General features: G+C 35.9%; 1 protein-coding gene across 1 annotated transcript; it reads right to left on the bottom strand.

Annotated features, from left to right (window-relative positions):
* Positions 1-12,790: 12,790 nt before the first annotated feature.
* LOC143611019 (histone deacetylase 6-like) lies at positions 12,791-16,794 on the bottom strand. Its single transcript, XM_077085344.1, has 6 exons — positions 16,228-16,794; positions 15,186-15,626; positions 14,957-15,099; positions 14,001-14,095; positions 13,800-13,917; positions 12,791-13,047 (listed from the first exon to the last, which is right to left on the bottom strand). Exons 1-6 carry the CDS (start codon positions 16,771-16,773, stop codon positions 13,032-13,034), a joined length of 1,359 nt encoding a protein of 452 aa, XP_076941459.1. The 5' UTR covers positions 16,774-16,794; the 3' UTR covers positions 12,791-13,031.
* Positions 16,795-17,183: the final 389 nt, after the last annotated feature.

The following is a 17,183-nucleotide window of genomic DNA, read 5'->3' as shown; positions in this document are numbered from 1 at the left end:
GGCGCTAAGATATGGATACCCAAACGAGATTCCTCAATCCCAAGAGGAACATCTGGACAGGGCCTTGCATGAGACCGACGACTTGAGGAAGAAGATAGTTGTGGAGGACAACAAAAACAAGAAGATAGGAGACAAGTTTCTTCGAAAATGTAACAAGATGACCAAGATGGTGAAGAAATACATGAAGGAATGGAGACCCGAAGTGAATGGAAGAAGAGTTGTTTGTGATATTGATATGTGTTAAGTTATGTGATGTAATGTTTGCATTATGTAATCGTGTGTAAAGGACGTAGAATCGTCCCTAGAATAAGGATAAGTATATATATCGGATAACGATATATATAAATGTGTGTTGTAAATATATATATATATATATATATATATATATATATCTATATGTTTGAATGAATAAAACATGTGTCTAAAGAAATGAGTATTTAAATTTCAACAATGTCAAACCAAAATAATGTTGAAGCTTCCCGAAAGGAAGCAAAAAATAAGAAAGATAACGAAAAAGAACAAGAGCAAGAAAGAATACCCGATAAATACATGAACCAAATTCCACAAATGATAAAAGAAGCCGTGAGAGCCGAATCTCACATAAGAACTCAATCTAGACAATCTCATTATGTTGAAACGTCTAGGAAATCCGTAAAATCTAAACCTCGTCCTAACCCGCTTCACGTCGAAGAAAGAGTTTATGAATAAAATGCCGATGGTGGCATCAAGAAAAGGTTTAAAAGATGAAAATCAATAGTTGTTCGTTTAAAGATTTTAAGAATTTTGGATAGAAAGAATTCTATGGCGATAAGGGCGCCATTGCGACTGTTAGATGTCTCGAAGAGATGGAGTCAATTGTGATAATAAGCAAGTGTTCGGAACAAGAGAAGATCCAATACTCTACCCAAATGTTGAAGGGAGAGGCTTAGAGTGGTGGAACACGTTGATAATGAGTAAAGGAAGGCAGATGTTGTACAACCTGGCATGGGAAGAATTCAAAGAAATGATGATGGCAAAGTTCTGCCCAATGCATGAGACAGATCAAATCCAATCGAGATTCTTAAGCCATAGAGTCGTAGGAACTAATCTACGCGAATACAACACAAAATTCCATGAATACTGCCGATTAGTGCCCCAGCTGGTAACCCCTGAGTCCAACAAAGTCACACGATATATTTGGGGACTCCCGCAGGAAATCCGTGATATGGTAAGATCTCACATCCCTTAAACCACCGACTCTGCGATGGAGTTGGCTGGACATCTGAAGAGCGGCATGATCCACAACAAAGAAGAAGACCAGAAAGTAATGTCGACTCATGACAACAAGAAAACTGGAGGAAGTGCCCGATTCAAGGGCAAAGGCGTAAATCAACACATAAATGGATACAACTCCAATTCCACACCATGCAAGACGTGCAAAAAGTACCACAAATGTCAATGCCGTTTTGCTTCGTCTTCAACCACAATTGTTTGTGACTCATGTCATAAACCCGGCCACGCAATGGCCGATTGTTGGAGAAAGACAATGAATTGCTTTAACTGCAAGAAGATAGGGCATCTTAGCTTCAAGTACCCTAAGAACAAACCCACGATTGGTGGTGCAGGTGGAAGTGGTCAAGACAAGAAAAATAACGCAAGAGTCTTCACGCTCAATACCAAAAAGGCGGCCGATATGCCGGAAACAATTACCGGTTCGTTCCTAGTCAACGACATGTATGCTAGAGTTTTTTATGATTCTGGTGCCAACTTAAGTTTTAAAGATTATAGCTTTTGTAGTCTATTAAACTAACCATTAACAAAACTAAATAAAACTCTAAGTGTCGAGACCGCTAGTGGTAAAATCATTAAAATATCTGAAGCTCTAGAAAACGGAAAAATCCTTTTAGCTGGTCATATTCTGCCCATTCAATTATTACCAATGACTCTTGCTGGTTTAGACATTTTACTTGGTATGGATTGTTATCCAACAACCATGCACGTATCATTTGCAATAGCAAAACCGTTGAACTTCGAGCCCCTGATAAACGAACCATTCGAATTGAAGGGGACAAAGACGCTGGCCAAGTTAGCATAATCTCCATGATAAGGGCTAACAAATGTTTAAATCAAGGATTCTTAGCATTCATGGCTTACGTCACCGAATAATCCAAACATAAAGAAATAAAAGACGTACCAATCATTTCTGAATTTCCCAATGTCTTTCCTGATGAACTTCTTGGTATTCCTCCCACTAGAGAAGTCGAGTTTACGATCGATCTTATGCCTGGAACCGCACCGATTGCCAAGGCTCCGTACCATCTAGCTCCAACTGAGATGAAAGAACTCAAGAAACAATTGGACGAGCTACTCGAGAAGGGTTTTATCTGACCAAGTTCGTCACCATGGGGAGAGCCAATCATATTCGTCAAGAAGAAAGATGGATCCATGCACATGTGCATCGACTACCGAGCATTGAGCAAAGTCACTATCAAGAACCGATATCCACTACCTCGAATCGATGATCTTTTCGACCAACTTCAAGGCGCGAGCCATTTCTCAAAAATCGATCTTCGTTCCGGTTATCATCAACTCAAAGTCCAATCCGAGGAAATTCTGAAAATCTCTTTCCGAACAAGGTATGAACATTACGAGTTCACGGTCATGCCTTTTGGACTTACTAATGCCCTAGCCACTTTCATGGATATGATGAATCGAATTTGTAATCCTTACTTGTAAAATTTGTTATCGTGTTCATTGACAACATACTCATTTACTCTAAGTCTAAGGATGATCATGAAATTCATCTCCGAACCTTACTTGAATTACTTAGAACCGAGATATTATACGCCATGTTTTCGAAATGTGAGTTCTGGCTTCATGAAGTACAATTTCTTGGACACATCATAAACGTGAATGGTATTCAAGTGGACCCCGCTAAGATTGAAGCTATCTCTAAGTAGGAGATTCCAAAGTCGCCAACCGAGATCCGAAGTTTCTTAGGTCTGGCCGGTTATTATCGAAGGTTCATTGAAAATTTCTCTCGTATAGTCGTTCCCCTAACCTCTTTGACCCGCAAGAACATCAAGTATGAATGGGGAACCAAACAACAAGAGGCGTTCGATATACTTAAACAAAAACTCACCCAAGCACCTATACTGGCCTTGCCAGAAGGTACTGAGGATTTCGTTTTCTTTAGTGACGCGTCCCATTCTGGATTAGGATGCGTACTAATGCAACGCAAGAAAGTGATCGCCTACGCCTCTCGTCAACTCAAGGTACATGAAAAGAACTACACAACTCACGATCTAGAGTTAGGCGCCATAATCTTTGCATTGAAGATATGGAGGCACTATCTCTATGGAGTCAAGTTTGTCATGTTTACCGATCATAAAAGTTTGAAACACATTTTCGAGCAAAAAGAGCTTAACATGCGTCAAAGGCGCTGGATGGAAACACTAAATGACTACGACTACGAAATCGTTTATCACGAAGGGAAGGCTAACGTTGTGGCCGAAGCCCTAAGTCGTAAAGAACACGCAAAGCCGAGAAGAGTCCGAGCATTACGATTAGAACTCCAAGTTGATCTCATTGAACAAATCAAATCTGCTCAACTTCAAGCAATCAATGAAAACAAGATCTCCGACAAAAAACGTAACGGCACCATTGACTCGCTAGTCAAGGGTAACGATGGTATCCTTAGAATGGGAAACCGGATTTGGGTACCAATCGTTGGGTATTTGCGTGAAAAGATAATGACCGAAGCTCACAAGTCCAAATACATGATGCACCCCGGTAGTGACAAAATGTACCATGACCTAAAGCCAAACTACTAGTGGAATAAGAAAAAAGGATATCGCTTCGCATGTTGCGAAATGTTTAACTTGTTTGAAATTCAAGGCTGAACACCAAAGGCCATCAGGATTGCTTCAGCAAGCCGAACTTCCAGTTTGAAAGTGGGAGTTAATAATCATGGATTTCATTACAAAACTCCCGAAAACGACTCGACAACATAATGCTATTTGGGTTATCGTGGATAGACTAACAATATCCGCACACTTCATACCCATCAATGAATTGTATTCAATGGATAGATTAGCGCGTATATAAATGAACAACATCGTTGCTTTGCATGATGTACCGTTGTCTATAATTTCTGATCGAGACAACCGTTTTACGTCTCATTTCTGGAAATGCTTCCAACAAGCGTTAGGCACAAATTTAAATGTGACACTCGTCAATTTCAGGTTAACTTCGTTAATCCGAACTCCGTTAATTCAAACTTAAGATCACACGAACTGTAATGCATATCTCATTACATTTAAACTAGGGTTTAGATGACGCATGACAATCACTACACAAGTAGTCTTTCGGAATTTCACCGAAACACACACGAGTCGACTAAAACCGTTGGTGAACGAACAATAAATATCATGAACAAGTATTTGATAACTATGTGTTAAGTTATGTGTTACTTGATATTTACGTGTATGAAATTAATTATGAATGGTATTAACTAAGTTGTGCTAGAAATCGAGTAACTAGAAGTGCAAGAGGGTAAAGTGTAACATGTATTATATTTAACTAATATATAAACAACATATTATTATCACAAAACCCTAACACTCCCTCTCTCCCTCCTCTCACTCGACGGCAGCCTCTCTTCCCCCTCCCCTTGGCCTATTTTTGCACACACACATACATACAAGTTGTTTGCAAGGTTGTTGAAGGATCCAAGGTGATAACTAGGTAAATAAACTTCATATCTAACCCTTCTATAAGTTAATTTCGTGATTAAACCTGCAAATCATAAACCCTAAGTGCTAAATGTGTTGTTAGTTGATGAATTAGGGTTATATGCATGATTTTGTGTGCAAAGGTTATTAGTTTGTTGAGTTTTGATGAAAACTGATGCTAGACAGATTATTTAATTCGTGTTTGGACGACTGTAAGTCGATGTTAATTTCATGTTTTGGTGTTATTGTTGATTCTACAATATACTAGGTTGAGTCTAGTTTTTGAAAAGTCCAAGTTTGTAATTTTTAGACGTATAAAAGTTTGTTTTTATTATTTTACAAAACTGTTGTGCAAGGCTGATTTGGGAGACCTGCTGTTAGGCTGTTTTGCGACTAAGATATCTCATAAACTACAAGACCAAATGGGTTTGTCCCACTTCTGGAAGAGAATATATTGAGTTAGAAACCTAACCCAATTGGTCTTGCATTAATTGGAGTTGTCATTTAACGGGAAAAACAAATAGCATTCTGCTGCGCATGATAATGATTGCTGTGTGTTTGCTGTGATGTTTTGATCATTGTGATAAAACCGTATATGATAAAAATATAATAAAACTATTTCTAGAAACCTAACTCACGTGTGCTTCTGTGATGAATTTTGGTGATTTATTTGACATGTTAGTATTTATTAATAAGAGTAATCTTATCGAGTGAAAATCTGCCTGGATAATTTAGCTGCTGTATTTCTTGAATTGTCATGATAAGTGCATAACCGATCGATGTTTGCAATGTTTTAACCAAATTGCCCTTGTGGGGGATAATTGCTAGTAATGTACAATGTTAATACTTGACACTTAAGTAGTTCTTCACACATGTAACGTATCACCAATGTGTTTGTCGAGTCGCACTTATTTCACAAACGAAACACGAAACGCACTCATGCATAAGTTGTATGTGTCAAGTCTAGGGACTCACTCGTAGTTTAAATACTTAGAAAATATCGTTTTTGTTTTTAGAATACTAGTGAGGATTTTCCGTGACGAACATCTTTTCTCGGATCTTTTTGGTTATCTTCGCAAACAGTGAGTTTCACGTCCCCTTTTTACTCTTTTTAAACGCTTTTATTTGGGGGAGATAACATACTCCAACGCTGTAGATTTTGTTAGTTTTTATATATCACTTGTAAGGCTAAGTGGCAAACAAACCAACCAAAGTCCTTCATAACATAGAACCAGTTAATATTTGGATAATAGCGAGTCACTGTTCAGTAGTACTACTAGGTTTGACAAACCCCACCCAACTCTAAACTCGACTGTAGGTCGAGTGGGTGTAATCTTGGCTAACACATTACCATGGTCGTGGTTAACATGGTGGCAAGGCAATTGATAAACAGTCAGCTTCGGTGTCGAACACTTAGTAATACATGCTTGATAGGTTAGCTACCTATTGATATATAATTGACTTAACACTATCTGGTAACGCAAACGCAAACATAAACGCAAACGCAAACGCAAACACTTTATTTATATAAACATATGAACTCACCAACCCTGTGTTGACACTTTTAGTATGTTATTCTCAGGTAGCCGAGGCGGGCGCGCGGTATAGGAACATGCATTCGCTAAACACCATCGCTTGAAAACTTCTTTTAATTTTTATCTTAATGGGTTTTTAAGTCGTCCTGTGTGGCGCAAACTTTTTGGTTTACAATTTACGCTTCCGCATTTTCATTTAAGACTTAATGTCTTGTTGGTTTGTAAAATATAAACATGATGTTTGATTATAACTAATGATTCCGATCCTGTTAGTTCACACCCTCTGACGGTAAAACTCCGTTAGTGGATTTTGAGGGTGTGACATTAAACCTTAGCACCGCCTATCATCCACAAACTAATGGGCAAAGTGAAAGGACAATTCAAACATTGGAAGATATGCTCCGTGCTTGTGTGATAGATTTAGGTGGAAGTTGGGACGACCATACACCCCTAATGGAATTCTCGTATAACAATAGCTATCACACGAGTATTCAAGTCGCACCGTTCGAAGCGTTGTATGGTCAAAAATGTAGAACGCCCGTGTGTTGGTCTAAAACCAGAGATAATCAATTGTCTGGACCCAAGATAGTCCAAGAAACCACCGACAAAGTTCTACAAATCCGAGAATGACTTAAGACGGCACGTGACCTCCAAAAGAGTTACGCCGATGTCTGTCGTAAGCCGTTGGAATTCAATATCGGTGACAAAGTTGTTGGAACTTATATTTTAGACCGACGCATCGAATTAATTTGTGGGTGAAAAATATATTATTTGGTCTCAACCAAGGGTGGATGGCTTGAAGACCAAGTCATGCTAGACTAGTATAAATAGATGTATTTATTCATTTGTCTAGTATGAGTGAGTGTATTGTATTTTGAGTGAGATCTAGGGTTTTATCCCTAAGAGAGAGTCTCCTCCTCCAGGATGAGCTCTCCTGGAGGTCGCTGATATTTCTTGTGTGTGTATGTATGTATGTATGAATGTATGTATGAGTGGTTCATCTTTATGAGAATCATTCGACTAATGAAATCATATTGCCAGTTCTATCTTTTGTGTTTTGATTACAATTGTTTATCCTATTCTATTATTGATTGTTAATCAAATCAGGCTTTCTCCCAATACACCTCATCCGTCCAAACATCTTTCAAGAGTGAATACGAGTGAGATTCGATCCTAACTCTAGATCCGAGCTCCACACCGTTAATACAAATTATTCATGCTTCCGCACCGGGTCTCGGGTCTTCACAAAAGTTCTTCTAAAAGTCTCTCCATGGAAAGGCGTGATTCGCTTTGGTAAGAAAGGATAGCTAAGTCCTCATTTCGTTGGACCTTTTGAAGTGCTTGAATGAATTGGTACCGTTGCATACCGTTTGTGACTACTCGAGGAAATGCAATGGATACACGATGTATTCCACGTCTCAAATCTGCGAAAGTGTCTAGCCGATGAATCTTTGTCTATGCCTCTATAAGACGTCGAAATAAATGAAAACTTAAAATTTGTTGAACGACCAATTCAAATAGAAGATTCAAAAACAAAGAAATTAAAAGACGAACTTTGAAAATAGTGAAAGTAAAGTGGGACTCACGACGAGGCCCCAAATATACTTGGGAACTTGAATCCGAAATGAAGAATAAGTACCCCCACTTGTTCTAAGAGCGAATCTCGCGGACGAGATTCATTCTAAAGTGGGGAGGGTGTAATATCGTGATAATATCGGATCAAAAATATCAGGTTTCAAAAGTTCAAGGACCAAGATGACAAATTCCAAACTCAAAGGTTTAAAATTTAAATTCTGATTTTATGGCCAATCGCGATACGCGACGGCCTTTGAGACAAAGGCATCGCGTATCGCGATGACTCATCTGGACAGGTGGCACGTGATCCGCCACATGGCAAAGCTAGGGGTGACTGGTTAAGCCTACGTTGCGATACGCGACGGGCTAGCCAAAGGCCATCGCGTATCGCGATGAGCCTGCTGAAAATGTCTATAAATAGCAATTTCGGCCATGTCATTTTCACACCAAAATCTCTCATACATCTCTCTAAGCCTCATAAATCATACCCTCGATCACCTCGTAAAACGTACCCAAGTTCCTCGATTTCCGTGCCCGATTCCTCGAAATTCGTGCCAAACCAAAGTGATTCCAAAGCACCGACGACATTATCTCGAAGTACGTGCCGAACCAAGACCACCCGACAACCCGCCTCGAAGTGCGTGCCGATCAAGAAACGAAGGGTTGGAGTACCTCGATAAGCGTGCAAAAGTGTTAATCAAGAGGCATTGGAAAAACGAAGCAGCGTTGAAGTGTTGCTCAAGTGTGTATGGTTTTATAAGCCATCTAAGGTAGGCATAATGTCCGAATAAAATAATAATAAAATAATAAAAGGCTTAAGACTCAAAGTCGAGAATATACTCGATACCTCGATAAATAAAAGAAAATATAACAAAGAAAAGAAAAGAGAGGAATAAGAATATAATATCAATGTGATTATTATATATAAATCTTTGTTACAGAATATTATTTAAGTTATAATGTTTATTCTTAAATAATAAAGAAAAGAAAAATATGCGTTTATTAAAATAAAGAAACGTAGGGTTTTAAAGAAAAGTAAAATAAGATTAACTAAAGGTTTATCTTATAAAAGAAAAAGAAAAGTAAATAAGTTAAAAGAAAGAGTTTTAACTTATAAAAGAAAAAGAAAGAAAGAATACTTTTTTAACTTAAGGTTTTAAAGTAAAGAAAATATAATCGAGGTAAAGATTATAAAAAGAGACTAAAGATCTTAAGTCGGATTGTATATCCTACTAACAAAAGTTATACTCGTACTATAGGTGCGAGATAGCAAAGGGAAAGACCCCTCGGACAGTGTATTGAAGCTGATCCAAAAAAAGGTGAATACGCCCCAACTTTACAAAATTGTTTAAATCGAATCAAAATAATTGAATAAAAAGAATTACATGGGACTACGTGACTCTAAAACGTTATAAACTAAAGTAAGCGCTAGCTCTCAGGCTGTCGTGTATATTTGTTTGGATCGTTACATATGTGGTAATAAGACGGTGGGCATACCGCACCACACCTGGTCATATGACGCTTCTCATGAGGGGAGCATGATTATGTGTATACGTATGGTACCTAACTTGTGTCGAACGCTACGGTGTTTGCTGGGGTGTTTTGTGTGAACTTTATTTATAATTGTGTTGTTTTAAAGCTTGACTATTCCTACACCACGATGGGCCGGATATAACTATGTCTCGAGGGGTTATCAAGTAAAAGAAAATATTTTAGCGTCAGCATATTCACAAGCATGTGTTGCTGACGTATTTTCTAAACATTTTGCAGGTAACCAAGAATAGAAGCTTGTGATGGCGGAGTGCTCAAGATATCCGATGGCTCAGATTAACTTTGTTAAACTTTAAAAAGAAATGGTGGTTTGTAAATGATATAAGTAATATTTTGTAAACACTAAACGGAAACGTTTAAAGTCACGTCTTTTGAAATATATGTAAATATTATAACTCACAATAATCATATTTCCGCTTTAATCCGCTAACTCTAATTTATATACAAAAGTGATACCAATTGTTGGTCGCACACCCAGCCGTAAGATGGGGTGTGACAAGAAGTGTGTAAGAACTAAGAAATTAGAAAAATAGATCCCAAACTGAACAATTTGGTTTTATTTGAATTTATGGTTCAATTTTAGTTTGGCATGTAAATGTAAAATAAACTAACTGAATTTATAGATATATATATATATATATATATATATATATATATAGGGTAAGGATCCTAAGAGAAACCTTTGCAAATTGAGAACTTTGAGAACCATTTTGGATCACTAAAAACATCTTTAAAAAAAATATTTAAAAAAATCATAAAACAAAAAATAACAAAAATTCTAAAGAAGTAAAAAAATCAAAATTCTTAGATTACATTCCGGTTTCATTAAAAAAACGTCGTATTATACACATATGTATAATTTTATTTAATCTTTAGTTACGTAATATACACATATGTACAGTATCATTTATCTTAAATTATACATATGTGTTTAAAAAAACATGTAAATGTACATATATGTATATATTATACATATGTGTATATAATTTAGTTAAACCGAGTTTTTTTTATGAAACCGGGATGTTAAAATAAGAATTTTGGTTTTTTTTTACTTTTTTCATTTTTGTGTTTTTTTATTATTTTATGATTTTGTTTTTATTTTTGGGTTTTTGGTGGTTTAAAATGGTTCTCATAGTTCTTAATTTTAAAAAAGTTATCTCATGATCCTGATCATATATATATATATATATATATATATATATATATATATATATATATATCTGTTTACTACTATGTAATTTATAAGAATTTAAGAAATAAAACTCAGTTACTTCTGATCAAATGTATAATAATTAGTTAGTTAATAATTAACAAAATTACTTATATCTAAATGACGAAACCAAACGGTTTCAAATTGTTACCTTTAATGGCAAAAACCAAAAAAACGAAACCAAACGATTTCAAATATTCAAAAATCAAAGTTTTGATTGTTAGTTTGGTTTCCCAAAACAAATCCATATCAAACCAAGCAAACAATTGATAAAACGTGTTAAAAAGAAAGTCAATCTTCTATAAATATGTGTTGGAAATTCGTATAATTTATTTATAAGATATATAGTGACAAGTATTTGTAGTTTATTCAATATATCTATTATACAAGTAAAGATTGAGGATAATTTGTGGTCAAAAAAACCGTTTAAAACAAATAATAAAAAATTAATAAGAAAAATCATAACACAAAATTAAAAATAAAAAAAAACAAAAACAAAAAGGTTTTCCACGTCTTCCTTGTTCGGAAAAAAGTAAAAATTAATAAAAAAAATAGACAAAATATTGAGAAAAAAAGATCATTGTGTCTTTTGTTTTATTCATTGTATTTTTTTGTTTATTTTCGTCACTGATTGCGTCTTTTTCCTTGACATCATGCTTTTTCTTTTCTTGACGAAAATAAACAAAAAACACAATGATAAATAGAAGACAATGATTTTTTTTTCTTCAACATTGTGTGTGTCTTTTTCAGAACGAGGAAGATGGTGGAAACATTTTTGCGTTTTTTATTTTATCTGTTTTTTTTTTGTTAAATTTTGAGTTATGATTTTTTCTTATCATTTCTTATTATTTATTTAAGAGATTTTTTTACTACAAATTATTCTCATCTTTCTCATTGTTACCCAATTGTAAAATAACCTAACCCTACTAATCATATACTCAAATAGGCATAAACCTAAGAAATCATAATTAAGTTCTCATTCTGACATTTTAGCATGCATATGCTTAGGGGTGCAAACGAGCCGAGCCGAGCCGAGCCGAATCGAGCCCGAGCTCGACTAGGCTCGTTTAACTTACACAGAGCTCGAGCTCGAGCTCTATTTTCAAAGCTCGAGCTCGGCTCGTGAATGTGTGAAGCTCGAGCTCGGCTCGTTTACTATTTATCAATTATTTTTTTATATAACTATAATTATTTTATATATTTTTTTCTATTATAATTTTTTGTATAAAAGAATATATATTATTTAGTTATTTTTATTTATTTTTTCATAACAATATATTTACTAACTAATAATTATTAAATATATATTTTAATAAAATTATATAAATGGCAGGCTCGTTTAGGCTCGCGAGCCGGCTCGAGCTCGATAAATGAAACTCGGGCTCGGGCTCGTTAATTAAACGAGCTTATTTTTAGGCTTGAGCTCGGGCTCGGGCCTGATAAAGCTAGGCTCGATCAAGCTTTTTAACGAGTCGATCTCGAGTAGCTCGCGAGCAGCTCGGCTCATTTGCACCCTTACATATGCTCCTCCTCTCACCACCCTAGCATAATTCCAAATTGGTTCATCATAACATAAGTTTCCGATCGCATTGATAACTGATAATCATTTCCCACAATTTCATAATATGACTTGAAGGTTTATCCCTATGCAATTAACACAGCATTGGTGGGGTGAGGGGGTGGGGGGTGGGGTGGGGTGGTGATGGGGGTTCTTTTATTCTTGTAAAGGGCTAAAATATTGCTCTCCCACATACTAGGGATTTTACTAGTTTTGAAGAAAATATTGAACAAATTTGATAGCCAAAGAACTCCTTCCTACGCCAAATACTTCCACGCCCCAACACAATCACATTAGCCCTTCCCATCTTCCAAAGAGCTCCTAGTGCCTTTTCTGCATTTATGTTACAACAATAGTGGTTATTGCGCTCGCTTTTTTCTTGATGATTCCTAACTCGTTGAAAAAGATCGTAGAAATAAATTTGCCATCTCACCTTAATGCCATCCCCCTTAACCAAACCTCGTTCATTCTTGACTTTTATAAATTTCCCTAACTCCTAGATCACGCCTCCTCAACTACCTAGTGTTGGCAATCTTAAATATGCACGTCTCTGGTATCGAGATTCGCATCTTAAACATGATATTCTCTAACAATTGGCATGTATTGAGGAGAGAATTTCATATATCTTCAAGAAGATTTTCATAGAAGAAAATGAAGCAATAAAATTGTAAAACATAGATTTCAAAAACTAAAACCAGTTTAAAAGTTATAATCACGAAAGCATTCTCATGAAAATTAATCCAAGGATTTACAAGAGTTACAATTCTGGGTACTACTCTTCTAAGTTGTTATAATTCAAAGAGATGCAACAACTTCATAGTTTTTGTAGCACAAAATAACAAAGCCCCTCCCACTCATGAGGGAGCATCTCCTCCATCCATTATCTTCCTTTATGTTGCATAATCCCTGACAAAAACCATGAAAACATCAATGAATATGGTTTGCATAATCCACTTTGACATTTTAAACAAGTATTTTATGTCTTTTAGTTTGATAAATATGGTCCGGTCCATACATATAAAATTGCATATTCCAAAAATTAAAGAAGTTAGTAGACCGGTTCAGTTTACATGGTTATTTCAAGTTCCAAACCTTAAACAAACATGGAACCAAACTGCATAAGTATCAAACCAAACTAACCGACCCACATGCTTCTGTTTGGTAGGCTTCGCTTCAAACATAGTTTAGACTTTTCAAAATCAAACAAATTACAAATATCGTTTATGTTTAATGATTTACGCTCGAACTCATTGCCGCTATTTGTGGTATACGTCACAAGGGTTCAAGAAAATATTAAAAGCCTCGCCTCAATCTCTCGTCGTTTGTATTTTGTTGGCAAAATGGGAAGGTGGGTTGAACAAATTGAGTGATAAGTCAAAACTTCTGGTGACGGTTAGGTGAAGCTGGGATGACTATAAACACTATTTTTCGAAAGACTAGCGTGTCATATATGATTACAAATATTATATAACAAACTCTTTTAATAAAAATGATTTAGAAGGCTTTACGCATTCATAATACACTAACTGACTTTTGACCCATTTGATTTGTTTAAATTGAATATTTGAACCAATTCGATTATAAGTTTTAAATCATCATTTTGACTTTTGTTACACAAACTATTCATTTTTCTTTATAAAAAAGATATGGAATTATACCTCGTGTTATTATTTGCATTGAAGCTTTGACGACGGGGCTTTTCTTCTTCATCAACATCTGAATCATATTCTTGGCCACTCCATATGCGTGGTTTTGGCCGTTTCTCCATGGGCTCCTCTGCCTATATTTTTTTAAAACATCAAACATGAAATAAAGCAAGAGACAAACAGGTGAATATTCTGCATAAAACAAAATTTTACTTGCCTCTTCAGGAACTTCGGTGACGGGTGGCGTCGTCTGGAATGGAACACTAGGAGAATGTGGCAATCTAGACAGTTGTTCCAACAGCATGTTCCTGTAATATTTTAATATTAGTTACTATTAGCTTTTCAAATAAACTTCATTTGCAATTCTGCTAATATTTTAGCTTTTAGTATAGACTTTGAGCAAGTACATAGTTACAAAGTTTTGGTGACATGGATCTAACTGTGCAGAACATACCCCTATTGTGACATTATTGAAGGGAATTTTAAACAATAGGTTTATAGTCATAATTATTTCAAGTCAACCCTACAAACAAGCTATAGATACCTTAAACTCAGATGTTGCTGATACTAAGTAACAGTCAAATATGTATCCATAGAGGTATGATATCAAATAAATAGCAAAAATGAACAAAAGAATAACAATGTAATAATAATATAATAATAAAAATAATCAGAATAATAAAAGCTCATAAAATATTCATAATCAGTAATAACTACAAATCTTTTATCTTCGTTTATATTTACTTTCTGTTAACTAAACACATGTTGTCATGCTGATTTAAATTTACTTAGAATTGTAAAAAATCTTAAATGTTCATATTTTGTCACAATCTCTCAAGCATTATCATCTATTAAGTCCTACAAGACTCCAAATATCAAATAAAAGCCTCCAAAAACACACACGATATAAAATATCATAAAATAAAAACTATTTCTTGCATAACTTTTGCTAAACACTCCCCCTTATTTCCTGATAAAACAACTAGACCTATAAGCACAAAACCAACCAAGTGACCATTTATTTGAAGATTAATAATTGCATATCATTTCTAATTAACTGCATCCTACAAAGTTGGCCATTTATTTGAAGATCAATAATTAACATATCATTTCTAATTAACTGCATCCTACAAAGATATAACAAACAAACATCCATAATACAGTCTCACCTAATTTTCTCCAAATCCTTTGGAGTATTTTGGTTCTCAAGTGGACTTGGTTCAACATGGAGAGTGTAATCCGGTCCAAAATACTCATAATATTCATTATAAGGCAGTTTGTTTTCGGGTTCAACACCTACTGCAACTGCTGTCTGCAAATTTTCATAAAATCAAATTCAATCATAAATATTCCATCTTCCTAATAAGATTACATTTACAGAGAGAGGGTGAAACAGACCTCATAACACCAACAACGAGCCACGTTACGAATAGTATACCCGCCCCCGCCTAACACCATGAGAGGAACATTAAACGACCTAAGATACCTCAAACAATCTGCATGACCTTTAACAGACAGATTGAAGCACCCGAGCCGATCACCAGCCAATGAATCGGCCCCACATTGAAGAACAACGGCATCAGGCTGATAAACTTCCATAACTTTGTGAACAATCGGTCTAAACAGACCACGAAAGCTATCATCGTCCATGCCATCATTCAAAGGCACATTTAACGCGTAATACTTTCCCTGGTTTGCACCGATGTCTTTTATGTGACCAGTACCCGGAAAAAAATCCCCAAATTTGTGAAAAGAAACTGTCATCACTCTGTCGGTTGTAAAGAAAGCTTCTTCAACTCCATCTCCATGATGGATGTCAATATCCACATATAATACACGCTGCATAATGATGATAATAATAGTAGTGCCAGTTAAGTATAACAATCGTTATAACAAGTGTAGAACACATAATGCCAAATAACACTGATTACCTAATTTTATATCAGAAAACACATAATACCAAAAGATGTTTACAAATTTTTGAACCCTAAAACGCATATCAGTATCCATTTCCTTTACTTGTATTACAATGGCATCTTCTAATAATTTTGATCACCAACTTTTATAATAGAAAACACATAAAACCGAATGTGTTTACATATTTTGAACCCAAAAACACATATCAGTATCCATTTCCTTTACTTGAATTACAATGCTAACCTCTAATAATCTTGATCGCCTAATTTATATTAGAAAAGACATAATACCAAATAATATTTACATTTTAAAAAACCTTAAAAACACATATCAGTATCCATTTCCTTGTATTACAATGCTAACATCCAATAATCTTGATCACTTAGTTTCATATTAGAAAACATGTAATACCAAATAATATTTACATTCTTAGAACCCTAAAGCACATAACAGCTAACTTCTAACAATCTTAATCAAAAACCAATATTTTCAATAAAACCAAAAACTTCAATAACATACTTACCCTGTGGACTTTTAGCAGCTCAAGAATACCCAAAACAATGTCATTAACATAACAAAACCCCGAAGCCTCAGACTTCTTGGCGTGATGCAACCCGCCCGCCCAATTAATCGCAATGTCAGCGTCCTGCCGGTTCAACTTAACCGCAGCTCCAATCGACCCACCGGACGACGCCTGACAAAACTCAAAAATCCCATCAAAAACCGGGCAATCCTCACCCACATTAAACCGCTTGAGGTGCCGCGTATGCGTGTGGTCCTGCACAGTGTCTGGTGTGACCGAGGCTAAGAAATCGACATAATCATCGGAGTGGAACTTTCTTATGTCTTCTGGGCCGGCGGGAAAGGGGCGGACGATCTCCATACGGCGGTGAAGGGAGTAGTGGACGATGAGGCTGTGGGCCATGCGGATGCGGTGGGGTTTCATCGGGTGGCCTTGGCCGTAATAATAGTCGCCGATGGAGGGCTCGTAGAAGTAAGTGACACGGCGTTTTTTGCCGTCGGGGCCGGCGGGGAGTGATGCTCCTCCGACGGAGGACGAGTCGACCATTGTACGGTGGCGGTGTTGGGTCGGAAGAAGAGTGTGTAGGGAATAAGGTGAATGAGGTTATGAGAGTAGACCTAGGTGTTTACTTATTATAAGGGTGGACGGGGCACCATCGGGTATCCGATAATTAATTGACTAAGTTGAACGATGAAATCGAATCGATATAATTGAATTGCATTATAAATTGGTGGGTCGGTCATGGTTAACAAGGCTTTTAGACCGGTTAATACTGAACCGAACTGGTTATGTGTATATTTTTTAATGTTATAACAGTAATTTTTTTATGTTATGCAATATACTAGGATATACAAATGTGTATAACAATTTATTTCATGGTATGAAGATTTCTAGCTCAAACTTTGAGACCTAATTATATTATTTTGAGTTATGCCCAAAGCCCCCAAATTCACAGT

This window comes from Bidens hawaiensis, unplaced genomic scaffold, assembly GCF_021521415.1.
Source record: "Bidens hawaiensis isolate Kalapana, Puna unplaced genomic scaffold, B.hawaiensis_p1.1 tig00029001_1, whole genome shotgun sequence".
Classification (NCBI taxonomy): Eukaryota; Viridiplantae; Streptophyta; class Magnoliopsida; order Asterales; family Asteraceae; genus Bidens; species Bidens hawaiensis.
The sequence above is the reverse complement of the archived record's forward strand: the minus strand, read 5'-3'. Positions and strand labels throughout refer to the sequence as shown.